General features: G+C 40.9%; 2 protein-coding genes across 2 annotated transcripts in view; both read right to left on the bottom strand.

Annotated features, from left to right (window-relative positions):
* The window catches only part of LOC139722712 (uncharacterized), a 40,447-nt gene extending 28,793 nt beyond the window's left edge, over positions 1 to 11,654 (bottom strand). The window contains exon 1 of the mRNA XM_071634003.1: positions 11,408 to 11,654. Coding sequence (XP_071490104.1) covers positions 11,408 to 11,627 — 220 coding nt within the window. The 5' untranslated portion in view covers positions 11,628 to 11,654. The remainder of the gene's footprint in view (positions 1 to 11,407) is intronic.
* On the bottom strand, positions 668 to 4,691 carry LOC139722679 (uncharacterized). Its single transcript, XM_071633973.1, has 2 exons — positions 4,685 to 4,691; positions 668 to 1,584 (listed from the first exon to the last, which is right to left on the bottom strand). The coding sequence occupies exons 1-2, from the start codon at positions 4,689 to 4,691 to the stop codon at positions 668 to 670; spliced, it is 924 nt and encodes a 307-aa protein (XP_071490074.1).
* Positions 11,655 to 15,500: the final 3,846 nt, after the last annotated feature.

The following is a 15,500-nucleotide window of genomic DNA, read 5'->3' as shown; positions in this document are numbered from 1 at the left end:
ACCAATATACTATAATAATAGGTTTTTGCTTTGGCAAAACGATTTCAATACACATAAGCTCTAGACCGTCAATGAATAAATCTTTTCTGACACTGAATTCAACATTTTCGTTGATGTAGGTCACAATGCCACCACCACTTCGATTCCTGTCTAACCTTATACATTGATAGCCTCGAATATCTACTTCAATATCAGAGATCGTGTCGTCCAGTCTGGTTTCGCATAATGACATTACGTGAATTTTCTCATTGCTTACAATGTGACGAATCTCGTCAATATTCTTTGCTAAAGAACAAATATTAAGATGAGCAATATTAAATCCAGGTACTGAGCGAATTTTATCAAATATATTCTTGGCATTACCATAATCATATTTACTGTGTAATGATACACCATCTGAGTTATCTTCAACTTCTGTTGATGGAATAAATCGAGGAAGTTCTTGAAAAATACACTTGTCGCAAACCCAATCTACCTCGGAATTAAATATATCTCGAGATGCTCTCGAACATTTTAAGTGACTCCATTTATCACATGATACACATAAAATAGCGTTTTGATCCCATTTCACATCTCTTCGGCAACTTATACATGGGTATTTGACATTATAAGGCATATTATATATATTACTATACATTTGATACACAAGAGATACTAACGATCAGTCTCACATATTTTCGATGTCCAGTGCAGATGAGATTCTGACTCGCTTGGCGTCTTTGTTGAGGGCGAAAATGATGCCGTCTTGTGTCCAGCAGGTCTTCGCCTTTCTGCTATTGACAAGCTTCCTGTAAAGTGCGGCTCGGCTAGCAGTTAGGTCCTCTCTGATGAAGATTTTGGGTCCTTGTATGTCCCTCAGTCGAGTGCGGGCTTTGTACACATCGCTTCTCGCGTTGTAGCGGCTGAACTTGATGATAATCGCCCGAGGTCCCTTCCTTCTGGTTGTATCTGCGTACGATGAGGTTCGATCGTCAGGCGCGTTGCGATCTTCGGCGGCGCCATCCTGCCATGGACGTGGAGTTATATGATGGCTGCGGTCGATCGCATCAGGAGGTATTTGTAGGCCCATTTTGGAGTTGAAGAGATCAAGCAGCAGTTTGTCAGTGCGTTCATTTGGGTCCTCTCTGACGCCGTATACTCGCAAGCAATTTCGCCTGCTGTACTGCTCAGCATCGTCTCTGTCGTCGTTGAGTTTTTTGATGTCTCTCTGCATATCCGAGATTTTCTTTTTCATGGCGTTAAGCTCATCAGCGTGCTTTTGAAGGTCCAAGGACACAGCATTATACACTTTGGACGTTACACGCTCTTCGAGCTTCGCAGCAATCACCTCAAAAACTTCGTTGGCAATCTGTTTGACAAGGTCCGGTGAACGCAGAGAATGCCCAATTTGGCGTTCAATGGCGTCTTTCAGCGTGCTGTCGAAGCTATGGTTGCTTGACTGACCAGCTGGAGTTGACTCCTCGTCTGAGCTCAAGTTCGATTCTTCGGCCCCGGGCTCACCGGCGGGGGTCTTGTCCCTTCGCCGGTCATTCTCTGACAACTTGCCCCTTTGGGATTTCCGAGATTTTTCTTGAGCTTTTCCACCTGTAGGAATATCGGTTTAATGAAAAACCTATATTTCGAAGAAATGTGTCCTCATCCTTAGTACTCACGTCAAAAATCTCCAGTTGAAATGTCCTCAAAAAGGTGTAATTTATGTTTGAACAAGGACAAGACTTGACACTCAACTTTGACGTCACACGTATCTGTGATAATGTTGGTAAAGGTAAGTCTCATCCTTGCCCTCCAGCAATACGAAGTGTACTTGACAAATAGCAAAGGGGAGATCACGGTCTATACTGACCACAACCCCTTGGTCTTTTTAGACCGGTTCAAAATGAAGAACAACAGGTTGTTCAGATGGAGCATGATGACGCAGCCATTATGCACTCAAAATCAAACATGTTGCAGGCAAAAACAATGTAATTGCCGACGCTCTGTCAAGAGTGTAACATGAAGAGAGTATCAAAGGTGAAAAGTTTTCATCGCATATCATTTCCAGTGTATGTGTTTAGCATATTCATTAATGTGTGCAAAACAGTTTGATGTGATTGTATAAGCTCCGAGAATCCAAGCAATATCATTGTAAATGGTATCCATGAAAAGAGAACATGGAATTAATACAGCTATCCAAAAGGTATGTGATAGTATATGATTATTGTAGCTTGACTTGGATTTTACCTCACATTCATTGTAAATGATAATGAGAAATTGTGAAGGTAAAAGAAACCCTTGCTACGGCAAGGCTTTCTTTTTCCCATGGGGGATGGTGTCACAAAAATTAATGTACACACTAGTAGTTATATACATGTATTATGTACTGTATGCATGGCTGTTTTAATGTGTATGTACACAGGTTGACCAGATTAATGGAGAACATTCTATGTGGTATAGATATAGTACATACAGGCTGGCCAGATCAGTGGAGAATTTTCTAGGTGCTATACAATGTAGCTATACAGTACATGCATGTAACAGGAAATACATTATAGCTCACTCAATCTAGAATGATTTCACCCATTCCAGAATGTTCTGGGAAGTGCTTACATGTTTGGCTGAGTGAGGCACTGTCCCTGTAGCCCAATGTGATTGGTAGTTAATTTTGGCAATGATGTTATGCAGTGAGTCATCCAGGTTTCCTGGAACTAGGACTTGCTAGTATGTTCATGTATGTGGCCCCAGGTTGGAGAGAGTTACAGAATGTGCTAGAAAGAGGTGAATGGATAGTATATAAGCCAGAGAAATTCTGCAGTAGGCAGAGTACCTAACACCTCTGCTCTGAGAGTTATGACACTTTTGGCTCTGAAGCGACTTGTTATAGTCAGTCCTGTGTTACCTGCTGACCTGTTATGTTTGTGGAGATAAGGCCTGGGAAACATTTTTGCCTGCAGAGAATTAATTTGCCTTCATTGGGATAGACTCCATGTTTTTATGTCAATGGACATTGCTACGGCAAAGCTGTGACGGGCTGGATTCCTAGCTGGACAATATAAAGTGAATCATCATTCAACGCATCGATTGGACGTGGTGGTTGGATTCTGCACTTTTCGCTGTGAACATTATACCGTGGATCTATTGTGGACATATACCCTGGATTTATAACGCGGACTATTGTAACCTGTACCTCTGGATTTACGTCGAAGGAATCTTTCATCGGTGCATCGCGGATCATTAATTTGCGCATCGAACATCGTATCTGGACATTACCAGGGAACTGTAGCAACTTTGAGATCTAAGATTTGGACGCATGTAAGTGATTCCATTACCGATTTGTAATTGTTTCTATTGATCATTGTTGTACTGATGTGACGCCGATTACCAGCCTGTACCCACAATATCACTGTTAATAAACCGCCTGAACATCAGTTGATTGTTTCTTTTGTGCGATCATTCTCAGAGTGATTTTGGTCGTAACACGAAACAAGAAACTTCGTTTAAAATACGAGGTCCAGGTTGGCATATAGAGTGACATTGATCATGGTGGTTAAATTGCAGACTTTATAGTTCGCTTTGATGGTGAAAACAGATTCCTGCGATGACTGGGATACATGTATAGTGTCTGTGTGTGATGGTTTGGGTAGCTGCAGAGTGTTCTTTTCAACGTGTGTTCTCATTAATTGGTTTTTACAGACATTGACAATTTTTGCAGCTCTTAGTTTTATTTGATTAGATTACATGCGATGTCACTTGCAGATTATTACGAAAACGGCTTTTCCTCCTGCTGTACTAGCAGTTGCAGGTTTGCAATCTCTTTTGGATTACGCTTTGGAAGTGTGAATGTTTTGTTCTTGGCCAAAAAAATAATCCCATCTCCAATCCCATTTTGATCTAGGTGCACTTTGAATCAGTGTCTAGGCCCTCTGCAGCCTGTTCATGCTTCAGTCTTCTATATTAGTGTTACGCTCTATTTTCAGTTTAGACATTCTGATATGACTCATATAATTGACACAGTAAAACGTTTCTTGCTTCTATCACTGCTGCAAGCCGGTGGGCAACTTTTGGGAATATGCGGTATTTTTCGGAGAGTTATTAAAGCGAACGAAATGACTCTTGGTTATGATGCCCTTAATCATTAAACGAAACAAACTGCCAGGAATAATTACATACACGCAGGTGAGTACCTGGAAATACAGGACACTATAATGTCGCCAGAGTTGGTGCTTCGGCATCTAGCATTGTGCCACGCATAATTCCAACTTAATCGCTACAGAAAGAAAATCTGTATGTGTTTTGTAAACTGTGGTACCTCTGTTTGGTTTGTTTGTTAATTTGTCAGTTGATTTGTTGACGAAATAAGTTTAACAAGAAAAAGTTTTGAAGCCCTATTTTTGTGTTTTTTGTGGGTTTTTGTGTTTTTTGTATTTTTTTTTTTGTGTTTTTTTTTTTTTTTTTGGGGGGGGGGTTGTTTTCGCGACTGAGTGCCACAGTTCAGTCTGTTCAAAGCTTAGAATTTGATGATTTTTTTTTCTTTTTTGCTTGACGGCTGATCGGGTACTACCACACCAGAATTTGTACGAAAAAGTGCGAAGATGATAAGGTACCACAAAGTGATTTTAATTTCAATGTTGTTTGTGTTTTTGTTTGTTTGAATTTTGTATGTCAGCCGATGGGGGGGGGGGGGCTGTCGAACGAGACCGACACTCACAAGTCATGGTCCACGAGACCGACGTCAAAAATAGGTTCATGAGTCATATAGCCCACGAGTTACACGGTTCACGAACTACAGCTCAGAAGTTCAACACTATACGCACAAAAGCCTCACGAGATCGACACTATGCAAAGATAGCCCATGAGACCGACACTAGGCAAAGGAGGCTCGCGAGACCGATAAGATAAACAGCGCCATCTGTTTATGTAGACTGATCACAATGATTTTATTAGATCTGTCGTCTTTGGGACATGATAAATTGATAGGCAGAGGTTTTTCTGAGTTAACCTCTACATAACCTTTGAGGAGAAATAAAGAAAGAAGAATAAATAATCAGTACATAATACAGAAAGGGATCCAAGAGAATACTCGGATCACCTAACTAGACTCGAGAATATTTCAAGACTGACAAATTAGGTGATCCCATGTAGAAAATGGTTTCTGAGATTCTCATTTAAGAAAAGGGAATCAAACCTTTTATCTCTACAGATTTCAAATGGAAAGGGCGTATTATGTTAACAAAGAGACAAATTGAACCTCATTTTGATGTACAAGATGGCGTCTTAGGAAAAGGCCTTTATCTTATGAAATGATCCTCTTGACAAGGTCCATATCTGTTCAAAATATGGCGCAATATGCCATGTATTTACCAAGGCGTAGCCAGGGGGGGGGGGGGGGGGGGGGGGGAAGGGGGCGATGGGGGCGGTCGCCCCCCCCCCCCCCCCCCCTAAGATTTGGACCGGGGATTTGGGAGGCGGAAAAAAAAATGCATGTATACTGTATGCATGCACATGAAGCGGGTCTCCTTTGCAACCTTTCATCAAATAAGATATTTTTTTGAATATTTCACTCAAAGTGTGCACCAGATCGTTGAATTTCAATTCAAAATATGCAAAATCTCTCGTGCTCCCCCTCTGTGCCTCTTTCCCTATCTTAGTACACTTTTTAGATTTACAAAAAAAAATTATGAATAATTCTGAGTGCACAAGACTTATCACATACATTCAAAAAACTCAAGGTTCCCTCATGTAAGGGGAATTTCCCCTTTTAATCGACCCTTTCCTCCCTCAGTCCCCTCCCTCCATCAGTTGTTGGGTTTTTTTGTTTTTTTTCTGATTTCCCAAATGTTGATTCCATCAAATATGCGTATACGAAATATCTCAATTTCAACCTTAAAAAGGCAAAAGCTCCATCGGAAGGGAAGGGTGGAGATAACACTCGCCCACGCCTTCTCCCTGCTCACCCGCCCCTCCCCCCCCCCCTTCCGCCATGCATAGGAGTAGACTGTGGCTATACCCAGATCGCTTTATTTCAATTCTAAAAACGCAAAAGCTCCGCGAGCGGGAGGCGGAATTCCCCTTCCCCTAAGCTCTACCTCACTAGACTTTATACACTGACACACAGATGGTGCACATTCGGAATAAGAGTTAAATTCCGTGATTTTAACACTTCGATGAAAAAGTATTGCACCAAAAATTTGCACCAGATCGCTGAATTTCAGGTCTGAAAACGCAAAATCACCTTCGTGTGGGAGGGGATATGCCCCTATCTACACCCTCGTGTGCATGCTTTTTCTGTTTGATTGCTGAACAGACAGCGTTCATGATATTCAGTGTAAGAATTAATACAAGAAGATTATTTAAATTATACCATTTTATAGGCAAATTGTTCAATAATAATCTACACTAAAATATACTGCAAACTCAAACAAGTGGGACTGCTTCAACTCGTTAAAACACGCAAAAACATGCATCAAATTGCACCATTTTGCAACATCAAAATGCAAAAAGTTCTCACCGAGGGGGGTGTCCCCCCCCCCCCCCCCCCCTTAGACACCCTCCCCCTCCTCCTTTGCTCGCTCCGCTCGCTCGGGTTCAGTCGCGTTCATGATATTCAGTGAAAAGAATTAATACAAAAAGATTTTTAAAAATGATACCATTTTATATGCAAATTGTTCAATAATAATCTACATCAAAATATACTGCCACCTTACACTGATGTTACTGTTTCACGTCGATAAAACGCGCAAAAACGTGCATCAAATTGCATCATTTGCAACATCAAAATGCAAAAAGTTCTCACCGTGGGAGGGGGGACACCCCCTCCCACACCCTCCCCTCTCCCTTCGCTCGCTCCGCTTGCTCGGATTCAGTCGCGTTCATGATATTCAGTGAAAAGAATTAACACAAGAAGTGTATTTAAATCATACCATATTATAGGCAAATTGTTCAATGATAATCTACATCAAAATATACTGCTACCTTACACTAATGTTACTGTTTCACGTCGATAAAACGCGCAAAAACATGCATCAAATTGCACCATTTGCAACATCAAAATGCAAAAAGTTCTCACCGTGGGAGGGGGGACACCCCCTCCCACACCCTCCCCTCTACCTTCGCTCGATCCGCTTGCTCGGGTTCAGTCGCGTTCATGATATTCAGTGAAAAGAATTAATACAAGAAGTGTATTTAAATCATACCATATTTTAGGCAAATTGTTCAATGATAATCTACATCAAAACATACTGCAACCTTAAACAAGTGGGACTGTTTCAACTCGTTAAAACACGCAAAAACATGCATCAAATTGCACCATTTGCAACATCAAAATGCAAAAAGTTCTCACCGTGGGAGGGGGGACACCCCCTCCCACACCCTCCCCTCTCCCTTCGCTCGCTCCGCTTGCTCGGGTTCAGTCACGTTCATGATATTCAGTGAAAAGAATTAATACAAGAAGTGTATTTAAATCATACCATATTTTAGGCAAATTGTGACCGTGCACCTCAAAACGAACATAAAGTCGCATACACTGATTTTGCGTCAGGACTGAAAATAAGTGAAATGGGTCAACCTAGCCGAACTTGACTTTTTCATATTTTCTGAAACAGCGGGCCTTCTATACATTATGCTAAAATTTGGTATCACAAAACGGGCAGGAAAGTGTGTTTTTTAGCAGTTTATCTCGAACATTTTTTGTAAAATAGTGTGATTAGGTGTGTCTTTAGAATTCCTTTTTCATTTCTGAAAAACCATGTCCACACTCTTCACTTTCAACTCTAATAACTTTTGAAAGGATAGTACTACTGTTTTGAAAGTTGGCATTAATTATGGACAGAATGTGTTAATGAGGCATGCTTAATTTCAGTTTAATTTGATAATCCCTTCATTGTTGTTGCTCTGGTGGTTTACTTCCTGTTTTTTGTCCCATTCATCGCACAGCCAGCACGGTTTGGTAAAGATTAAGCGCTTGAATAGACACTGTACTTCAGAGCCTCTTTTCTCAGTTCACACTTTTCCTGAGTTTGTGCTTTCTTTCCAATATTTAGATAGGTTAGGAGAGTCCATTTTATTTGAGTTATACATCATTTTAAAGCTTAAGTCTGCTCTTTTAGAATATGGCCTTAGCTAAAAATTCATGTCAGGCGACTTTTTGTTTGTTTTGAGGTGCAGGGTCACAATTGTTCAATGATAATCTACATCAAAACATACTGCAACCTTAAACAAGTGGGACTGTTTCAACTCGTTAAAACACGCAAAAACATGCATCAAATTGCACCATTTGCAACATCAAAATGCAAAAAGTTCTCACCGTGGGAGGGGGGGACACCCCCTCCCACACCCTCCCCTCCTCCTTCGCTCGCTCCGCTTGCTCGGGTTCAGTCGCTTTCATGATATTCAGTGAAAAGAATTAATACAAGAAGTGTATTTAAATCATACCATATTTTAGGCAAATTGTTCAATGATAATCTACATCAAAACATACTGCAACCTTAGCACTAATGTTAGTGTTTCACGTCGATGAAACGAGCAAAAACATGCATCAAATTGCACCATTTGCAACATCAAAATGCAAAAAGTTCTCACCGTGGGAGGGGGACACCCCCTCCCACACCCTCCCCTCCCCCCTCGCTCGCTCCGCTTGCTCGGGTTCAGTCGCGTTCATGATATTCAGTGAAAAGAATTAATACAAGAAGTGTATTTAAATTATACCATTTTATAGGCAAATTGTTCAATAATAATCTACATCAAAATAAACTGCTACCTTAAACAAGTGGGACTGTTTCACGTTGATAAAACGCGCAAAAGCATGCATCAAATTGCACCATTTACAACATCAAAATGCAAAAGTTCTTACCGTGGGAGGGGGGACACCCCCCTCCCACACCCTCCCCCCCCCCCCCTCGCTCGCTCCGCTCGCTCGGGCTCGGTCGCTTCGCTCCCTCGCAGACTAACCGCCCCACCCTAAAATGAAATCCTGGCTACGCCGTTGTTACCAAAACACAAGACGCATCTGATTACAACGTTGTTATGTCACGAAACGATCTATATGCCATGGACTAGATGGTTGCAAAATATGGGAGTGATATGTGATGTAGATTTCATTCATTTTTTTTTTTCATCAATGAGATATGAATGAGAAGGTGATTTCAGATGAAACATCACTATGACGTCATGATTAACTAATCACAATGATACATTAGATCTGTCGTCCTTATGACATGATGCATATAATTATGGTGTAAGTTTGAATTGATAGTCGGAGGACTTTTTGACTTAACCTCTGCACAGCATTTTGTGAGAGAGAAATAAAGAATAAGTACAGATACAGAAGGTGATCCGAGAGGATACTCTGATCTCCAAATTATTCTGAGTGCACAAGACTCATCACTTAAATTTCGAAAGCTCAAATGTTCCCTTATGTACAAGGGGAATATCCAATTTTAATCAAAACTTTCCTCGCTCAGTACCCTCAAATCATTTTTTTTAAATTTCCCAAATATTCCAACAGACATGCGTATACGAGACATCTCAGTTTAAACTGTAAAAGGCAAAAGATCCCGGACTCGTACGGGAAGGGTGGTGACAGCCTTCTCCCTGCTCGCCCGCCCCCTCCCCTCCCCCCTATGCATACAAGTAGACAGTTTTCCAAATATGCCTCATAATGTGTGCCCCAAAACGATGAAATACAATTAGAAAATACATAATCTCTCTCGTGTAGGAGAAGGGAATAGGTCTTATCCCCTCCCACCTTCTCTGACTGACAAATTTCCAGATATTCCAACAAAAGTGTGCACCAGATTGTTAGATTTCAGTTCTAAAACTGAAAAGAGAGCTCCATCGAATATGGGAGAGATATCTTGCCATCCTCACTTGGTCCCCTCCCACCCCTCCCACACCCCCCCCCCCTAAGCTCTGTATACCTAACCAGACTTTGTGCATAAGCAGAGATGATGATGAGAGATACCCCTTATCTACACACTGGTCTGCTTGGTATTTATGTTTGATTGCTTAACAGACAGCGTTCATCAGGCTGTTCATGATATTCATCGTAAGAATATTAATTTAATAAGTTTATTCAAATAATACAATTTGATAGGAAAATTGCTCAATGTAATCTTCATTAAATTATACTGCTACCTCAGACAAGTGGGACTGTTTCAAATCAATAAAACAGGCAAACATGCATAAAATTGTACCATTTACAACACTAAAAATGCGAAAAGTTCTCACCGTGCGAGGGGGGAACCCCCTCCCACCCCCCCCCCCCCCGCTCTCTCCGCACGCTCAGGCTCGGTCACGTTTGTGACATTTAGTGTAAAAATTGATAGGGCATACAAGAAGTTTATTTGAATGATATACGATTTTATAGCCACACTGTTCAATGATAATCGACATTACAATAATATTGTTACCTTTAGCAAGTGGGACTGTTTCAAGTCGATAAAACGCGCAAAACATGCATCAAACTGCACCATTTACAACACTGAAATGCAAATACTTCTCATTGTTGGAGGGGGAAGCCCTCCCCCCCCCCCAAGGTTGCCTCGGTACGGTTTTAAGCTTGTTATCGTGGTGATGGTGGCTAGCGCCGATCATATTCCGCCCACTCCTCAGTATACGGATTTACGCCGTTGGTAGGGACATTTGGTGAAAGCAGTGTTTAAAAGTCCCGTTTGCAAAACATTTAATTCAAGTTTCGAGGAAATTAAACACAGTTAAAAAAAGACACTGCGAAGGACTCTGATCATAACTTATGCAAACTGTTCATTTTACTACAAGTACGGGCAGAGCGAGCGAGCCGCTTCACTTTGCCATTCGTCTGAAATGTATTCATTAAAAGCTTCAACGTGATCGCATTGTTCGAAAAATATAGATAATTCTTATTGCTAAAAAGCATGGAAGAAAGGGAAAATGTAAGGTTTACTAAAGGTATATTTCGGGGGGCACATGAGGACGTGAGGCTACCATTATATACACTAAATTTATTCATAAGTAAATAAAGTGTATATATAATGTATACTAATAGCATGCTATGATTTTTGCATTTCCAGGTATGAAATTGGCAATTTTAAACTAAAAAAAAGTGCCTTTATTTTTCATTTGGTCTTAATAACCGACTTATTATTTGTGACAGGGGGTACTTTGATTGGAGGGGGGAGGGGAAATCGTTCTCCCCCCCCCCCAAAAAAAAAAAAAAAAAAAATGTTGGGCAAGTGCCTCCCCCCCCCCCGAAAAAAATATATACATGTATAATAACATTTGTAAGGGCAATTCCCCCCCCCCCCCCGCTTCCGGCGCCCTTTTCCAGGAGTCACCATGATGAATCACTTACTTTCTTCCTTACAGGAGTGAACATGTTTGCTTTTTACGAAAAACATACTGCAATCCACCACATAATGACATTACATGCAACATGATAATAAGCATTTTAACATACCATCGTTGCGGTGATAAAGCACAGTCGAGACGCGCTCAGGTTTAGTGATCACGGCACAATGTGGCATGGTGAGTTTGATTGGTTTCTCAGGCTGCTTGTCATTAGGTGAAGAAAACTTCAGACCAACCGCAATCACCACTTCATCATCCTCTAGAACCAGGTCATCTGGAGCCTTTGGGAGCGGTGTGATAATGTATCGGTGATGAATATCCGTCTCCATGGCAACGTGTATGCCATATTGTTCCAGGTCTGACAGGAGTAAGATCAGTGTATTCATGACTGGTAGCATTTTGTGTGGAGGTTCAAGAGATGGAGTCACAAAAATGTATTCCCTTTGTTTCAAATATGTATGTGTCAAAATTGGATATACAGTGGCAGATACAAGCAGGGCCGCACCGTGCGCGTGCCCACCCTTTATTTTTTGTTAAAACCAAAGAAATACAAAAAAAAAAGGGGGGGGGGGTATATACCCTTCACACAGGAATACAATTGAATTATGATTCATTACTTCATAACAATCTGCCACTCTCTATAAACGCACATTATGCTTTGTCATTCTGGCCTTCCTCTCCAGATGCCCATTACAAATCTCAAGGGGTATAGAGACCAGTTATTTGCCTGTATCTGATGTCCTCGCCTATGGAACTCCCTCCCATCATTACTTTCTCCGTAAAATTGACAAATTGGAGCACTTTAAAGTTTCACTCAAGACTCCCGTTTCTCACCAGGCATTCAATTGCTAACTTTAACTTGGAGGAGTCCGTGAATGTTTTTAAAACAGATGGTGCCATACAAATGTTGTGGATCACCATCATCACTATCATCATCATCCTATCCGGGGGACGGATTTTTTTGTCTCCTACTAGAGAGAAACGTAAAATTACACACAACATGGCTCAGTCAAATTCGGGAATCGAACCCGGGTAATTTTGATCTGGAGGCAGACGCGCTACCAACCCAGCCAAATCATGGTCCTCATCCTCAATGCTTTTCTCTCTTATCAGTATGACTTATTAACCTTTTGTTCTCTCTTTTCCCTCCGACCTTTCTGGTTCATCTTTCTCCTTCCACTGACTTCCGAGCCATTTACCTGGTTCTTCCCCTTACATGTTCTCAACTTCCAGCTCACGGCAGCTAGCCTCCAACTGTCTCTCTTTGAGCATTTGGTTTCGATCTTTTGACCTTTGATTTTGAGCATGTGCATCCAAAAGTTGGTAAGCTAAAGTTCATCCAGTCATACAAACACATGCCAAGTTTCATTTGGAAATCTCAAATGATTCTTAAGTTATGCTGTCCACAAAATTGATTGTATATACGGACGGAGAGAAGGACGGACGGAAGTACGGACTGACGGAAAGACGGACAACCAAAAAACATAATGCCTCCGGCGACACTTCGTGACGGAGGCATAACAAGGAAAAGTAGAAATTACGCGGTGCGTAATATATGTCCCCGCCGGAAGTAGCATTTAGTAGCAAAATGTACAATATAGGTGAAAAGATCAAGGTCAAAGGTCAAAGAAGTCAAAGGTCAAAGTTCTGTGTACAAGTTTTGAAGCCCTCACCTAGTGCCATCACATAAAGCAAACGGAATCGAAATCGGGTTAGAAATGGCAAAGGAGTAGCATTTAGTAGCCAATGTACAATATAGGTAAAAAATCAAGGTCAAAGGTCAAAGAAGTCAAAGGTCAAAATTCTGTGTAGAAGTTTTGAAGCCCTCACCTAGTGCCATCACATAAAGCAAACGGAATCGAAATCGGGTTAGAAATGGCGAAGGAGTAGCATTTGGTAGCAAAATGTACAATGTCAAAGGTCAAAGAAGTCAAAGGTCAAAATTCTGTGTAGAAGTTTTGAAGCCCTCACCTAGTGCCATCACATAAAGCAAACGGAATCGAAATCGGGTTAGAAATGGCGAAGGAGTAGCATTTTGTAGCCAATGTACAATATAGGTAAAAAATCAAGGTCAAAGGTCAAAATTCTGTGTAGAAGTTTTGAAGCCCTCACCTAGTGCCATCACATAAAGCAAACGGAATCAAAATCGGGTTAGAAATGGCGGAGTAGCATTTTGAAGCAAAATGTACAATATAGGTCAAAGGTCAAGGTCAAAGGTCACAACTGAAATTCTGTGTAGAAGTTTCAAAGCTCCCATGTAGTGCTATTATATAAAGCAAACAGAATCAAAATCGGGTTAGAAATGGCGAAGGAGTAGCATTTTGAAGCAAAATGTACAATATAGGTCAAAGGTCAAGGTCAAAGGTCACAACTGAAATTCTGTGTAGAAGTTTCAAAGCTCCCATGTAGTGCTATCATATAAAGCAAACAGAATCAAAATTATTATTATTGTTATTATTTATTCGGCTTTCATTCACAAATTTCATAATACATATTTCGAAATCAGAACATACACTGGAGTGGTAAGGTTGCACCAGGTTGGGCAGCCCGGGTCTGGAAAGAGCCAACTAAATGACTTGGGCCCTCAGGCCATCCTCCCCAACCCACCTGGTGCACCCAAAACAGTCAGTTTACAATATTAAAAAAAAAATACAAATTTCATTAACTGGCATACACTTAAACAAAAACAAAAACAAAACAACCGTTTCTTTGTAAGCGTCAATTTAGATATGTGTAACTACCAATCTTTCTTATTCTGGCTCATAAATGACAGAGAAGTAGCAAATTGAACATTTTGATCACACACGGACGCACAGACGGACGGACAGACGGACGGACACACAGACACACACACGTACGGAGCCCGTTTCATAGTCCCCTAGCTGCTCGAACTCGTTCGGCGGGGACAAAAATGCAAAACACTCCTTTATGTCCGAATAGGATGTTCTCGCACACTCTCCATTTTGGTCCACCTCTATGAGATGTAGGACTATACTGGAATGAAGAGGTGAAGGTGTCATGATAGCCATTTTACTTTACTTACTCTCTGATTGAAAGAAGAAGAAGAAGAAGAAGAAGAAGAAGAAGAAGAAGATGATGAAGATGCAGAATGATATTCTGCCAAAGTGTGCATCAGATCGCTGAATTCAAATCTAAAAATGCAAAAGCTCCCTTGTTTCAGAGGGGACACACTCTACCCTCACTCTTCGGTTCACCTCAATTAACTGTTATTGTATGTATAGTACATGCCGGGAAGACGCTCACGCGGGTCAAGGGTTGGTAGGTAACATAATTTACATGGGTAGCTATTCAAATAGGCCCTGAATAGTCATTTTCTGTTTTTGCTTGGAAAATAGGGAAATATAAGTTATCATCTAATCTTGACGGCCACCTCTGTGAGTAAATGTCCGATATTTTGACTTGAGCACCCTCCCCCTCTATAGAAATCCTGGCCACGCGCCGACATACATTGCGTTTATACAAACTTCTCCGAACTGGCAAGATATTATTACGAGCTAAATACAAAAGGTGCCCAAGAATGAATTGCTTACCTGAGTGGTGCCCTATGTCGCTAAGGTGTTTGCTCAATATCTCTCCATTGATGGTAATGTCCTCGAACTATAACATGTAAGCCGATACGTAGTGGAAAGCCAAACAAAAGATCAGAAATATACATAGCACACAGTTACTCGATAAAGATGAATTTCTTCCAAGCAACATACAAGGAATGAATTGCATCACACTGTACTTATCTACATTGTAGTGTACAGCCAATTGGAGTATTTTGTTGCTTCGATTCATTTTCTTCAAACAAACTTCAATCGATTTACAAACCTAGTGACAACAACAAAAACAACAATTAAAAAAGACTATTGTATACATTGGGTGCCCATGCTTATATAATAAACAATATATCAGAAAACAATGCACTCGCGAATACCCCATTTTTTGCAATTGTATTTTGATACATTTATACGCAAGGCTAACAGTTCTAATTTCTTTACAACTAGGTAACAAATAGCAATGTCTGATATTTACATTGCAGCGTGTGGTCTTAGAGGCCATTGTCTGGAAGAATGCCATAGGTATATCCTTCCATGTGATATCGGCACGTGCAAGAAGAGGCAAACGACACAGAAATTCAGCCAAGTTTGCTGCCGACACTTCTGGCTGTGAAAACATGTCGTGGTAAATCTTTAAGG

Source organism: Diadema antillarum, unplaced genomic scaffold, assembly GCF_040938485.1.
Source record: "Diadema antillarum isolate AM-2024a unplaced genomic scaffold, OU_Dant_1.0 scf00000170, whole genome shotgun sequence".
Classification (NCBI taxonomy): Eukaryota; Metazoa; Echinodermata; class Echinoidea; order Diadematoida; family Diadematidae; genus Diadema; species Diadema antillarum.
Note: the sequence above shows the minus strand (reverse complement) of the source record. Positions and strands in the feature narration are given on the sequence as shown.